This window comes from Ornithorhynchus anatinus, chromosome X4 (assembly GCF_004115215.2).
Source record: "Ornithorhynchus anatinus isolate Pmale09 chromosome X4, mOrnAna1.pri.v4, whole genome shotgun sequence".
Taxonomy (NCBI): Eukaryota; Metazoa; Chordata; class Mammalia; order Monotremata; family Ornithorhynchidae; genus Ornithorhynchus; species Ornithorhynchus anatinus.
The window spans coordinates 3,399,965-3,414,146 of NC_041752.1; the positions used below are offsets into that span (position 1 = coordinate 3,399,965).

General features: G+C 49.2%; 1 protein-coding gene across 2 annotated transcripts; it reads left to right on the forward strand.

The window, feature by feature from the left end:
• Window positions 1-2,242: 2,242 nt before the first annotated feature.
• FCN2 (ficolin 2) lies at window positions 2,243-11,216 on the forward strand. Of its 2 annotated transcripts, XM_007670263.2 has the most exons (10): window positions 2,243-2,394; window positions 4,051-4,131; window positions 4,581-4,634; window positions 4,817-4,861; window positions 5,574-5,609; window positions 6,667-6,702; window positions 7,027-7,154; window positions 8,179-8,308; window positions 9,048-9,182; window positions 10,614-11,216. In XM_007670263.2, exons 1-10 carry the CDS (start codon window positions 2,307-2,309, stop codon window positions 10,859-10,861), a joined length of 981 nt encoding a protein of 326 aa, XP_007668453.2. In that variant the 5' UTR covers window positions 2,243-2,306; the 3' UTR covers window positions 10,862-11,216. The 2 variants fall into 2 exon arrangements, with proteins under 2 accessions (XP_007668453.2, XP_007668454.2); XM_007670264.2 differs by lacking the exon at window positions 5,574-5,609.
• The last annotated feature ends 2,966 nt before the right edge of the window (window positions 11,217-14,182 follow it).

The window sequence follows — 14,182 nt, forward strand, 5'->3', positions numbered from 1 at the left end:
AGGAATAGTCTATTGACCATTTACATTTAGTGGATGTTACATGATGTCCTTAAATTGAATTGGCCTTTGATCTGTTAACTATAAAGGGAAAATTCATACTGGTCTGAAAGGGACTGTTTATGTAGAGTAGCAGTAATTAGAACTGAAATGTCTTCACTTATTTCTTTACCTATTTACCTATTCAAGCTCTGTCCCCTTTGAGTCAGTGGAAAAGGCTTTGGAAACCAAGTTCCAAATTACCTCAGCTCCCCTTTTATAAATCATTTTCTAGTGTTTAATGAAAAGTTTTTTGCCAAAATGAGCCCTAGAGAGTTAAGTGCAATTAAGCCTTAAAGTGTATCTATCCTTTCCCTTATCAGCATCTTCACGTGTAATAGTTTCCTTTTTCACTCAGATTGCACATCCACCATTCTCAAAAGGCCACTGCTGTCCAATCTCCAATTGAACTCACTGACTTTATCAGCTCTTTTACTGTTTCCTGGTGTGGATTATCACTTAGTTTTTTTAGGACTTCTCCTGTTTGACACATGATTGGTCCTGACAAGCCAGTATTTTTAGGGGTTACCATCACCTTTTCTCCTCTCTTCCTATAATTTAAAAGCAAATCAAACAAAAACCTGAAAAGAAAATAATGTGGCCATATCTACTCTAGCACAGTGAAAATTAAAGTTGAGGCAATTATCTAGATAAGAGATTTTTTTTTTTCGTGGTTCTGAATCATGCTGTTTTTCTTTCAGCGTGAACTATATTCACTCCATTTGATCAACCCTTTACTTAGAATAGAAACCGCATGGGATCCGAGGATGCCCTTTCTTAGATTTACAATTTCTAGGCTAGCATCATGGGAATTTTTCATATGTCTAAAACTTCAACCATCTTTATTTCGGACCCCACTGTATTTTTAAGAACCAAGAAATCAGTGATTTTATAACGATTTTTGATATCAATAAATGTAATATTATAATGAAATAACGTATTCTGAGGCACACAGAAAGACCTGTTTGTTTGATGTGATGCTGAAAATGGAAGTCTAATTTGCTTTGCAAGTGGTGATGTGAATAACATGGTTCTTTAATACTCTAAAACTGATTAGATTTTCCTAATGCTGAAGTGCAAATCCCATCTCGTTTTCCCCTTCAGAATTGCATTAAGATAAACAATTAGTTGGAGTGATTTAAAAATATATTTTTAAAATAATGAAATTCTACAAACACAGAGATTCTTTTCAGAATTGAAAGATATCATTTTTAAATTCTTAAACATACCAAATGCCTCACAGAGGACTTGCATTCCTAAATACCATTGCACACAGAGACCTCTTTCGTAAATATCTTTTTCGGAGGGAAGTTCTTTCCTTCTGTTCATCACTTACTGTCCAAACCTTCTTGTTTGCGTTATCACGGCTGCTGCAGAGAACTGTTTAGCCTGGTTTTCCAGCCAGAGGCTGTCTCATCCTTGTACCATGAGGGATGCTAACAGGCTATTCAGCACCACTGCCCAGGGACCAGGAGAAGAGCAGATGGCTCCTCCTTTGTCAGTCCGCAGGGTGCAGCAAGATAGTAATTCTTAATCAATACGAAAATTATTAATTATTATTAGCTTATATCTTCACCAGTGCTTAGTACAGTGCCTGGCACATAGTAAGCGCTTAACAAATACCACAAAAACAGCAATTTGCAGCCAAAATTATAGTCAGTGTGGCTTGCTTGTGTCTATGTGCAGAGGAGTAGTAAATGTCCTTTGCCTTCTGGGAAATGAAATCTTTTTCTTACTAGATTCTTCTCCCCCTCCAAAAGAGATTTCTAATAATAAACAACTGTGGTATTTTTTAAAGGCTCACCTTGTGCCAAGCACTGGGATAGTAGAGTATCTCCACCGATACCACGCATAGGGTTCACGGTCTAAGCAGGAAGGAGAGGAACTATCGAATCCCCACTTGACAGATGAGGAAACTGAGTCACAGAGAAGTTAAGTGACTCTCTCCAGGTCACACAGCAGGCAAGAGGCAGGGCCAGGATCTGAACCAGGGTCTCCTGACGGTCAGGCCCTGCTCTTTCCACTAGGCCACACTGCTTCTCTGCTCTTGTTTTGAAACAGGGTGCCACAGTTATCATGGGCAGAGGGCATGTCCTGTGTTTCTGGGAAAATAGCTAACGTGGACAATGTGCATAGGACTGGGATAAAGAGTAAAGGGGTGGATATTTGGTCAGGAATCCTTATATAAACCTCGCCCCCGCTAGACGGGAAGGCAGAAAGGACCCAGGAGGGAGACTGTGGCAACTGCCAGCCCAGGACCGGTGCCAGGCATGGGGAACACTGCACAGCAAGCCCTGCTCACTGTCCTCTGGGTGGCCTCTGCCATCATTCAGGCCGAGGTCCTGAACAAGGATTCAGGTGAGTGAAGTTGACTGCCCCATGAGTCCAGAGGAGTCTTAATCCATCAGTGATATTTTTCCAGAGCACTAAGAGCACAGCACTAATTCTTTACAATCGAATGGGGAGCTTAGCATATTTTTTTCTACAATTGGGATATTTGTTAAGCGCTTACTCCGTGCCTGGGGCCGTGATAAACGGTGGGGTAGATAAAAGCCTATCAGATCAGATGCTGTCTCTTTCCTACGTGGGGCTCATGGGGCTTGCAGACGGGTGGGTGGGTGAGCAAGTAGGAGAATTCCCCGGGCGGAGAAGCAGCCTGGCCTGGTGGATAGAGCAGGGGTCTGGAAGTCAGAGGAGCTGGGTTCTAATCCCAGCACTGCCACATATCTGCTGTGTGACCTTGAGTTTCACTTCACTTCTCTGTGCCTCACTTTCCTCATCTGCAAAATGGGGATTCAATACCTCTTCTCCCTTCTACTTACACTGTGAGCCCCATGTGGGACTTGTTTATCTTGTAACTACCCCAGCGTCCAGTAGAATGTGCATATAACAAGTGCTTAACAAATATTAAAATCATTATTATTATTATTCAAAGAATTAAAATCTGAGCCCCTCAGACTCTATGGGTCAGCAGAGAATTGACTAAAACTAAATGCTTAAAGCTCACCTGTCTGTAAATCAGCTCAATATTGTTTGACCACCAATGTTTCCAGCTCTTAAACTACTGGCAGTGAACAGTAGAAGCAGGTGGCAGTCCAGATACCAGGAAAGGTGCAAGGATGGGAAAGGATCAGTTCAGAGCCTGTAAGGAGCCCTGCTAGCTCCACTCAATCAATCAGTGACCTCTACTGAATGCTTAGTCTGTGCAGAGCACTGTACTAAGCCCTGTCAGCTCTAAAGCCAATGGTCAGAGCCCTCTTTTTTTCTTTCGAAACTCTCCCTTTCCCCTCCAAACAGAACCACAATTCTATTTTCCTCTCTCCCTTTTTTCCTCCCTCACCTTCCCCCTGCATTTCAGCTGCGTTCGAGGTAGAAATAAGTGAATTAGGTTGGACACAATCCCTGTTCTGCGTGAGCCTCGTCATCTAAATAGGAGGGAGAACAGAAGAACCAGGGCATAAAGAAGGGAAGGGACTAGCCCAAGGTCACACTGCAGGCAAGTGGTAGAGCTGGGATTTAGAACCCAGGTCCTCTGACTCCCAAGCCCATGCTCTTTCCACTAGACCATGCTACTTCTCTCTTTGACTTATTAATAATGTGATATGTTACCAACTTACTATGTGTCAAGCACTCTTCTAAGTGCTGGGATAGATATAAGCTAGCCAGGTGGGACACAGTCCCTCTCCCACATGGGGCTGACAGTCTTAGTCCCCATTTTATAGGTGAGCTACCTGAGGCCCAGAGAAGTTGTGACTTGCCAAGGTCACACTGCAAATAAGTGGCTGACCTGGGATTAGAACTCTAATCCTTCTGACTTCCAGGCCCGCTAGACCGCACTGCTTCACGACATATTTTTGGTTAAGCACTCACTACGCATCAAGCCTTGCTCTAAGCGCTGGGGTAGATACAGGCTTATCAGGTCGGACTCAGTCCCTGTCCCACATGGGGGTCACAGACTAAGTTGGAGGTAGAACAGGTATTAAACTCCCATTGCCTTCTTCTCTGAATACACAGATGCCGACAAACTCCGAGGCCCACCCGGACCTCCTGGAATCCCCGGCCCCAGAGGGCCCGCCGGTCCGCCTGGATTCCCGGGTGCGTGCCTGTGCCTGCAGGGAGAAGCTATGGGTGGCCACGGGGGTGGGAAGAGAGGGTTGGGTTCTGGTGGGAGATTCGCCACTGAAAGCCTCATGAGGAGTTGTGGGGACAGTCTGGTGTCCGAGCACCGCTACTACTGGTAGAAGAGCACAAACCTTTAACCCTGCCCTCGGCTGGGGTATGCAATTAATCAATCGTATTTATTGAGCGCTTACTGTGTGTAAAGCACTGTACTAAGTGCTTGGGAGAGTACAATATAACAACAAACGGACACATTCCTTGCTCACAATAAGCTCACAGTCTAGAATCTGAGATGTTCTCTCTGTCCCACCCTTCTTGCGGCCTGTCCCATCGCTGCCTCTCAAGGGATAGGGTCTTCCTTTTCTCCCTTGGAGAGTTTGGAGGGTTCAGCTACTGATCCAGACCCCTCTCTCTTGCATTTGTAGGGTTGCCGGGCATTCAAGGAGCATCTGGGTTTCCAGGACCAGCCGGACTCCGAGGTAAAAGACGGCGATGCCTGGATTGAATCTGGGAGAGGGAAGGACAGCTATGCTTTCTCCGTCTCACCTATCTTGAGGTCTATTCCATCGCTCCCTCTTAGGGGGTCGGAGCTTCCCCTTCTGTCTTGGAGAGTTTGGAGGGTTCAGCTTCTGATCCAGATGCTTCTCTCTTGCATTTGTAGGCCCGCCAGGAATACCTGGGGCTCCTGGGGTTCCTGGACTTCAAGGTAAAAGATAGCGATGCCTGGATTTCAATCAATCAATCAGTGGTATTTATTGGGCACTAACTATTTGCAGAGCACTGTCCTAAGCGCTTGGAAGAGTATAACAAAATTAGCAGGCACGTTCCCTGCCCATGCCGAGGTTACAGTCTAGAAGGGGAGACATCTATGATATTTATTGAGCACGTACTATGTGCAGAGCACTGTCCCAAGCGATTGGGAGAGTACAGTACAAGAGTTGGCTGTAGGTGGCAGTTGGTTTCCTTTTCTCTTACTTCCTCTCCATCAAGAATAGAGTGAGGACTCGAACTCAGGCCTCACTTGCCTTGCTCCCTGCATGTTTGTCATGGAAACCCAAATCAATCAATTGTATTTATTGAGTGCTTACTGCGTGCAGAGCACTGAACTAAGCGCTTGGGAAGAATACAGTAGAACAGAGTTGGTAGACACATTTTCTGCCCACAACGAGCTTGCAGGCTAGAGGGGGAGACAGTCGTTAATAGAAATAAATATATTCTGGAGTGGACATAAGTGCTAATGGGCTGATGGAGGGGTGAATAAAGCGACACGGAAGGGAGTGAGAAAAGAAGAAATGAGGGCCTAGTCGGGGAAGGCCTTTTGGAGGAGCTGTGCCTTCGATAAGGTTCTGAAGATATGGAGAGGGAGGGAAGAAAGACCCCTGAGTGGTTATGCCCTGAAACCAGCTTCTCTCTTCCAGGGGAGAAAGGAGAACGTGGGACGCTGACTATCCTCAGTAAGAAACCCCACAGATCCCGGCCACAGCTTACGGTTTGAGAACGAACAGAAAAACGGCAGGCTGAAGGCACAGGAGCCTAAGCCAACCGGCCCCCCGGATTGCGCCCAACTCTTCCCGTAGTCAGAGTCAGGGTCCCTAACCCTAACTCTAATGAGTTTGGGGGGGTTTTGGCCAGTTAAATGTAATCCTTTGACCAATGTCACATTCTGTTGAAACTGCCTTCTAAAGAAGAAAAAACAGTAACAAGGTGGTCACTACACTTCTCTGTGTCTCAGTTGTCTCCTCTGTAAAATGGGGGTGAAGTCTGTGAGGCCCGTGTGGGACAGGGACTGTATCCAACCATTTTTGCTGGTAGCCACCCCAGAGCTTAGTACAGTGCCTGGCACATATGAAGTGTTATTATTATTATTATTATGACGGTTTTTATGAAAGGGAGTTAAAAAGAGTCCCAGCATTACCAGTCCTCCCACTGGGCCAGGCTGGCAGTGCCAACGTACTGATCGATGGTTGCCTAGCACAAGCAGGGGGAAACTTAGGGGACAAAGAAAGAATCGAGCCCAGGGACGACAAGCCCCAGGGCGAACAAGTCCGCTGGAGTAACTGGGTTGCCTCAAAGCTGCAGTGATCCAGCAGTCACCCAGGGCCTTCTGTGACTTCGGGGCAGCCGCCGAGACCACTGAACCTGTAGCCAGGGAAGCCAGCGACCCCTGAGCTTCTCCTAGGGCACAGCCCACCCTATGCTGGTCATGGGCTCAGAGTGACCTATACACAACTTCAGGTCCATCGATCATAAGATATGGCAGGCAATGGGTCTCTCTCCCCTGTCCAGTCCAAGGCAGGTCTGTGGTGGCAGGCGGGGTGGTCTGAAGAGCGAGGGGAGCCAGGAGGGGACTTCAAGGGGTGAGCACTCCTGTGCTGGCAGACCCGAGGTCCCCCCTTTCAGCTGGATGAAGTTCTTTCCCCCCAAATTGCTTAACAAACATTGAAAGGAGCAGACACAGGGTTCCTAGGATCTCACTCCCCGCCTTGACATCCCCTCTATTTTCATTCCAAGGCAAGGAAGACCTGGAGAGTCTCCTGGCTCAGAAAAGTGAGTAGCCGGGACTCTTGGGCTAGGCTGGGCCCTAGGGCCGGCTCCTCCAGCTCTCCGGGCAGGGGTTGGGGTTTTGGACGTTCACCACCTTCTGCCCCTTCCTTCTTCCCTCCCTCCCTCTTTCATGGCTTTTCCCAGCCCCATGGGGATGGGATTCCCTTCTCCCGAGCAGGCAGCCCCGGGGGCCCGGAAGGACCATTCCTGCTCAGTTGGGGTCTGGGACCCAGACAGACCTTCCTCCTTGCTGGATGCAGCAAATGGGCCCCTTGGCCCATCCCTGCTCCCAGCCCCACTGCCCTCTCACCCCTCGCGTATACCCAGGAGCCAAAAACTGCCAGGAGCTGCAGGCCATGGGCAGACTGCTGAGCGGCTGGTACACCATCCACCCCGTCGGCTGTGGGCCTCTGACCGTGCTGTGCGACATGGACACCGACGGCGGCGGCTGGACGGTCAGTGGAGCCCGGGGCCCCCCACAGGACCCGACCCTTCTGGCAGAACACGGCCAGGAGGGGCCTTTGGCTCCTGGCTGGCCTACCTGGGGCTCTGGAGCCCTGAGCCCCAGAATCTGGGCACTCCTGAGTCTCTCCCTCCATACTGCCCCTCAGGGAAAATGACTTCACTCAGCTTCCCCTTCTCCCCCAGCCCCACAGGCCCAGACGTTGGCCAGGGGGTTTTCACCAAAATGACTCTGCCACTCAGGGGTGGGAAGATGTTCTCGTAGCAACTTCTCCCTCGGCTCTCCACTTCTGGGGCTCCCTCACTCCTGCACATGTGCCATGCTCCTTCAGTACCCTCTCGCTACAGGGACGCAGAGCAGGAGAAGGGCTCCTCTTCCACCAATACGGCTCTGGCCCTAGAGCCTAGAGCCTTGGTCTCCACCCCCGTCCTATCTGGGACCTCCAGGGTTTCTGCTCCAGCCCCTACTTCATCTCCATCATCTCTTCTCCACCCGGACATCAGTCCGGCCTCCACGTTGAGCTCAATGGGACCCGCTGTCGAGATGGTTTCAATCAATCAATCAATCGACTGTATTCATCAAACGTTTATTGCATGCGGAGCACTGAACGAAGCACAACCAAGTTGTTAGATATGTTCCCTGCCCAAACTTACAGTCTAGAGTCTAGGTTGCCCCACCCCCAAACTTCCTCTAGCTCCCCCGAATCTGTGTCACCTCCCTGAGACAGGTCTGTGGTTGACAGGCTCTGCGCATTTAGCTAAGTGTTGCAGGGGGCACAAACTCCTCAGAGACCCCCAAAATCCAGAAGATCAAGGGCCCAGTCATAGGTCATGTCCTCCCCAGGCCCCATCTTTGAGATGTTGGGACTGGGAGCAGGAGCTGAGGGAGACTGGGGAATGCTCCTGCTTTATAGCGAGGATTTTGGGGGGAAAGGCCCTCATCCAGCTGGAAGGGGAAGCTCAGCTCCACCAGCCCAGGGGTACTCACCCCTGCCGCCCTCTGCCCCCTCACCGCAGGTGTTCCAGAGACGGGTGGACGGCTCCGTGGACTTCTACCGGGATTGGACGACCTACAAGAAGGGCTTTGGCAGCCAGCTGGCCGGCTTCTGGCTGGGCAACGACAACATCCACTGCCTGACCTCTGAGGGTACAGGCCACCTCCCCGATTCTCAGCCCCTTCCGGGGCTCAGCCTCTTCCTCTCTGAGCTGCCGGGCAGGCCTGGACCCCACCGGCCTAGGGGTCCCAGAGAGAGGATGCCCCAAGCTGGACCAGGATCCTCAGCTCCCGTCCTCAGAAGGGTTTCACCCCACTGAATCCCCCGAGCGGGGGTTGAATCCAGTCCAGCTGTGGCATCAGGGCCGCCCCCCTCTCCTCGGGACCCCCACGAGATGGGGTCGTGTCCACTCCCCTGGGGCAGCTGGCAGGGTCCGGTAGAACCTAGCAGCCTCGGGAACGGTGGGGATTTGCCAGACGGGTTGGAGATCCCGGAGGATTGTCCGTGACCTCCCAGGTCCTGGTCACTGTGGCCTTGAGTGGTCAAGTGGCCTGGGTCGACCACAGGAAATAGCATCCGGGGGTCAGACCCTGGGTGCGTGGAGCAGACGTGGCTGGGGGAAGTGAGAGAGGGAGAACAGACGAGGGTAAACTTTGGCTCAACAGGCTCCATTCAGCTCCTTCCCCAAGACCTCTCTCCCCTTAATGAGGGGTGACCAGGCCTGCCCTAATTGGGCAACTAATGTGGGTCTTCCCCTTCCCCCAGGAATTTCAACCTGGCCTGAGAGGGATCTGCCGGTGGTGGACTGAGGATGATTGAGCAGACACCAGCTCTTCTTGCCCCTGGCCAGAAAAATGGTTCTCCTGATTTCCTTTCTCATCCTCTTTTCAGGGACCAACGAACTCCGCGTCGACTTCAGGGACTTTGACAACATCCATTATTTTGCCAAATACCGTTCTTTCAAGGTGGCTGGAGAGACGGACAACTACAAGTTGGCCGTGGGAAAGTTTGAGGGCGGCTCTGCCGGTACAGTGTGGGTGTGGGCACCCACCCTGGGTGCGGGGGGAATATCGACCAGACGACGAGAAGCAGGGTAGTTCACAGAAAACTCCCCTTCCTCTGGGCAGCTCTGTCACCTAAAACAAAGGTTCCCACCCTCAGCTGCGCGGAGAGGTCAGGGTTTCCGGACACTGAAGCTCCCAACCTACCTAGTTCCCGGATCCAGGGTCTCGGAAGGCCCCCGGGAGCCATTCCGGACCTTTCGTTCATTCGATCCTATTTACTGAGCACTTACTGTGTGCAGAGCACTGTACTAAGCGCTTGGGAAAGTAAGGCATAACAATAAACAGACACATTCCCTGCTCACAATGTGCTTACAGTCTAGAGGTGAATTTCATTCATTCGTTCAATCGTATTTACTGAGCGCTTACTGTGTGCAGAGCACTGTACTAAACGCTTGGAAAATACAATTCGACAATATCCCAGGGCTAACCAGACAGATCAGGAGACATACAGTGTCTGATCTGATTCTATCGTGTCCGGAACGGTGCTTGGTATATTATAAACCCTTACTATCAATCAGATTAAGTGCTCACTGTGGGCAGAGCACTGTGCTAAACGCTTGGGAGAGTACAATAGAACAGAGCTAGCCGGTAGTCATGTCCACAATGAGCTTGCAGTCTAGAGGGGAAGACAGACATTTCAAATAAATAAATAGATTACAGATGAGTACCCTAGTGCTGTGGGGCTGAGGGAAGGGTGAATAAAGGGAGCACAGTGTAAATAGGAGGGAGAACGGGCATCGAAATCCCAATTTACAGTTGAGGAAATGGGCGCAGAGAAGTTAAGCGACTTACCCAAGGTCATAGAATAAGCAAGCGGTGGAATGGGGATTCAAACCCAAGTCCTCACTTTATTCACTAGACCAGGCTGCTTCACCCGATTCCACAATTTTTTAAAAATGGTATGTGAAGCGCTTCATAAGTTCCAGGCCCTGTTCTAAGCACTGCAACAGATACAAAATAATCAGGTTGAATACAGTCCATGTCCCACATGGGGCTCCATCTTACAGATGAGCTAACTGAGATATGGAGAAGTTGAGTGACTGCCCAAGGTCACACAGAAAGACAGGTGACAGAATGGGGATTAGATCCCAGGTCCTTCTAACTCCTAGGCCCGGATCCTATCCATTAGGCCATGCTGCTTCTCAATAATAAATATTACTAGTCTTACCTGGGGAGAGGTCTGGCCTGGAGCTCGAAGTGAGCCTCTACCTTGTTTCCGGGGGCCGGTGGTGGGTTAGGCCGCTGGCAGTCTGGCAAACCTACAAGTCCCTGTGGCCCCTGAGTCCCTTGACAAGTAGTTTGGGGCTGGAGGGTCAGGAGGGCAACTGGCCCCCCTCCATCTTGGGGTATCTGGACCGTGCCAAGCTGTACCCAGTGACCCACTTCCCTGCAGGTGACTCTCTGGCCGGGCACAACGACAAACCCTTCACCACCAGAGACCGCGACAACGATGACAGCACCTCTAACTGCGCTGTGACTCACAAGGGAGGCTGGTGGTTTGCAAACTGCCACGACTCCAACCTGAACGGGCAGTACCTCTCTGGATCTCACTCGAGCTTCGCCGACGGCATCAACTGGTCCTCCGGGAAAGGGTTTCATTATTCCTTCAAGTTCACAGAGATGAAGTTCAGGCCCGCCTAGGATCTGGGAGCCAGGCTCTGGCACAGGAGTGGCTCTCGGGCTTTATTCTTTCTTCCCTGTTGGAGAGGCTGAAGTCGTTCTGCGTGTTCTAGTGCCTTAGTTTTGATCTCTGTCCCTCGTGTGGCTCTTCCTTTGACCTCTTTCACCTCCCTTCCCGCCTCCGCAAGGTCGGAAACGACCCTGGCTTCACCCCAAGCCTCGGACGGTAACTCCCATCCAGGGTGACCGGTGAGAGGTTGTATCCGAACCTGCCCTTGACTCTGCCATCAGATCATGACCTGTTGATGGGTCTCTGAGACCGAACTGTTTTGAGCATCTTGATTGCTGAATTAAAGACTCCATTTTCCTCTGAAAAGCCCGGTGTCTTTGGATGGAAGTAGAGGGCATTCAGCAGGGAATGTGTCTGTTTATTGCTATATCGTAGTCTCCCAAGTGCTCAGTACAGTGCTCTGCACACAGCCAGTGTCCAATCAATATGATCGAATGAATAAAAGCCTTGCTGAGGACCCTGACTGGGCCGGCCTCAGTGAGACGTTCTCTCTCTCTCTGGACAGAAAGAGGGATCACAACAGGATTCCCTGAGTAACCCTGACCCCCGAGCCCACTTCCAAAACATCAATCCTAGCATAATAATAAACTGTAGAATTTAAATGCTTACTGTTGGCCAAACATTGGAATAGGGTCTGGAGCAGATACGCGATAATCAGATTCTTCATGGGGCTCACAGCCTAAGTAGGATGGAGAAAAGGTACTGAATCCCTCTTTGGCAGATGAGGGAACCGAGGCACAGAGGAGTCAAGTGATTTGCCCAAGGTCACACAGCATGCAAGTGGTGGGGTTGGGGGTAGAACTCTTTCCACTAGGCCCTGCTGGTTCTCCGTACTAAGTGCTAGAGTAGATATAAAATAATCAGGTTGGACCCAATCCCAATCTTCAGTGGGCTCACTGTCTAAGGGAGAGGGAGAACGGATATTAAACCTTGACATCCTTCTACCTGCTTGTCCACTTCTCCCCTCTAATCATCATCATCACCATGGTATTTGCAAAGTGGCGCTTACTATGTGTCCAACACCATGCTAAGTGCTGGGGTGGATACAATACAATCATCAAATATGGTCACTGGCTCATATGGGGCTCACAGTCTATGCCGGGCCAAGATAATAATAATAATAATTATTATTATGGCATTTTTAAGCGCTTACTATGTGCCACGCAGTTTTCTAAGCGCTGGCGTAGATATAAGTTAATCAGGTTGTCCCACGAGGGGCTCACAGTCTTAATCCCCATTTTGCAGATGCGGTAACGGAGGCACAGAGAAGTGAAGTGACTTGCCCACAGTCACACAGCAGACAAGTGGCAGAGCCGGAATCAGAACCCAAATCCTCTGACTCCCAAAGCCTTGCTCTTTCCACTAAGCCACGCTGCTTCTCTAGCAGAGGTAATAAATCCCCATTTTACAGATGAGGAAATCTTTTGTAAATGATGTGTATATCATTTGATGTGTTTGAATCCCGGCTCAGCCACTTGTCAGCTGTGGGACTTTGGGCAAGTCACTTAACTTCTCGGTGCCTCAGTTCCCTCATCTGTAAAATGGGGATTAAGACTGTGACCCCCCACGTGGGACAACCTGATTCCCCTGTGTCTACCCCAGGGCTTAGAACAGTGCTTGGCACATAGTAAGCGCTTAACAAATACCAACATTATTATTATTATATCTCTCTGATTCTATTTACTTTGATGATGCCTGCGCTAGACTGCTTGTTTTGTTCTACTTTGCTTTGCTGTCTCCCCCGTTTAGACTGTGAGCCCGTTCTTGGGCAGGGATGGTCCCTGTTGTCGCATCGTACACCCCAGGCGCTTAGTACAGTGCTCTGCACATAGTCAGCGCGCAATAAATACTCCTGAATGAATGAATGAGGCACCTAGAAGTAATTTGCCCAAGGGCACTCGGCAGACGGGTAGCTGGAATCAGAAACCAGGGATCCTGAACCCCAGTCCTGGGCTCTTTCCACTAGGCCATGCTGCTTCTCTATCTCTATTCCCTCTCCTACTCTGCGCGGTTGAAGCGTGCAGTTTGCACTTCGTTAAACGCCCCGTTAAATCGAATGCCCTTGGGCAGGTCCCTTCCTGGGATCGTAAGTGAGGATCTAAATGTTGACACCCTGAGGTGCCCGGGCGAGATGTCTTCTAAGAGCAGAAGACAATGGAGCTGTAATTAGTAGATTTGGGCCATTTACAACTGAAGAAGTTCAATCAACAAGCAGAGTACAAAGGCTGGGGGGGAAAGAGATGAGAAGCAGCGTGGCTCAGTGGAAAGAGCCCGGGTTTAGGAGTCAGAGGTCATGGGTTCTAATCGTGAATCCGCCACCTGTCAGCTGTGTGACTTTGGGCAAGTCACTTCACTTCTCTGGGCCTCCGTTAACGCATCTGCAAAATGGGGATGAAGACTGTGAGTCTCACGTGGGACAACCTGATGACCCTGTATTTACCCCAGTGCTTAGAACAGTGCTTGGCCCATAGTAAGCGCTTAATAAATGCCATCATTATTATTAGAACTGTGCTTGGTAAGCGTTTAATAAATGCCATCACCATTATTATTATTATTAGAACAGTGCTGGGTAAGCGTTTATTATTAGAACAGTGCTTGGTAAGCGTTTAATAAATGCCATCATTATTATTATTAGAACAGGCTCGGTGAGCGCTTAACAAATACCAACATTATTATTATTGTTATTAGAACAGTGCTTAATAAGCGTTTAATAAATGTCATCATCATTATTATTATTAGAACAGTACTTGGTAAGCGTTTAATAAATGTTATTATTATTATTGTCAGAACAGTGCTTGGTGAGCGCTTAACAAATACCAACATTATTATTGTTGTTATTAGAACAGTGCTTGGTAAGCGTTTAATAAATGCCATCATCATCATTATTATTATTATTAGAACAGTGCTTGGTAAGCGTTTAATAAATGCCATCATCATCATTATTATTATTATTAGAACAGTGCTTGGTAAGCGTTTAATAAATGCCATTATTATTATTGTCAAAACAGTGCTTGGTGAGCGCTTAACAAATACCAACATTATTATTATCATTGCTATGAGAACAGTGATGGGAAGCGTTGACTCTATTTATTTGCCATTGCTTTTATGGGATGTTCTTCCCCTTGACTCTATTTATTGCCATTGTTCTTGTCTGCCCGTCTCCCCCGATTAGACTGTAAGCCCGTCAAAGGGCAGGGACTGTCTCTCTCTGTTGCCGATGTGTCCATTCCAAGCGCTTAGTCCAGTGCTCTGCACCTAGGAAGCGCTCAATA

Bases quoted from the DNA above. Each gene is read 5' to 3' on its own strand.
- FCN2 (XM_007670263.2), top strand. From the start codon at position 2,307: ATGGGGAACACTGCACAGCAAGCCCTGCTCACTGTCCTCTGGGTGGCC. The intron at 6,703-7,026 runs GTGAGTAGCCGG...GCGTATACCCAG, and splicing joins GAGTCTCCTGGCTCAGAAAA to GAGCCAAAAACTGCCAGGAG. The intron at 9,183-10,613 runs GTACAGTGTGGG...ACTTCCCTGCAG, and splicing joins GTTTGAGGGCGGCTCTGCCG to GTGACTCTCTGGCCGGGCAC.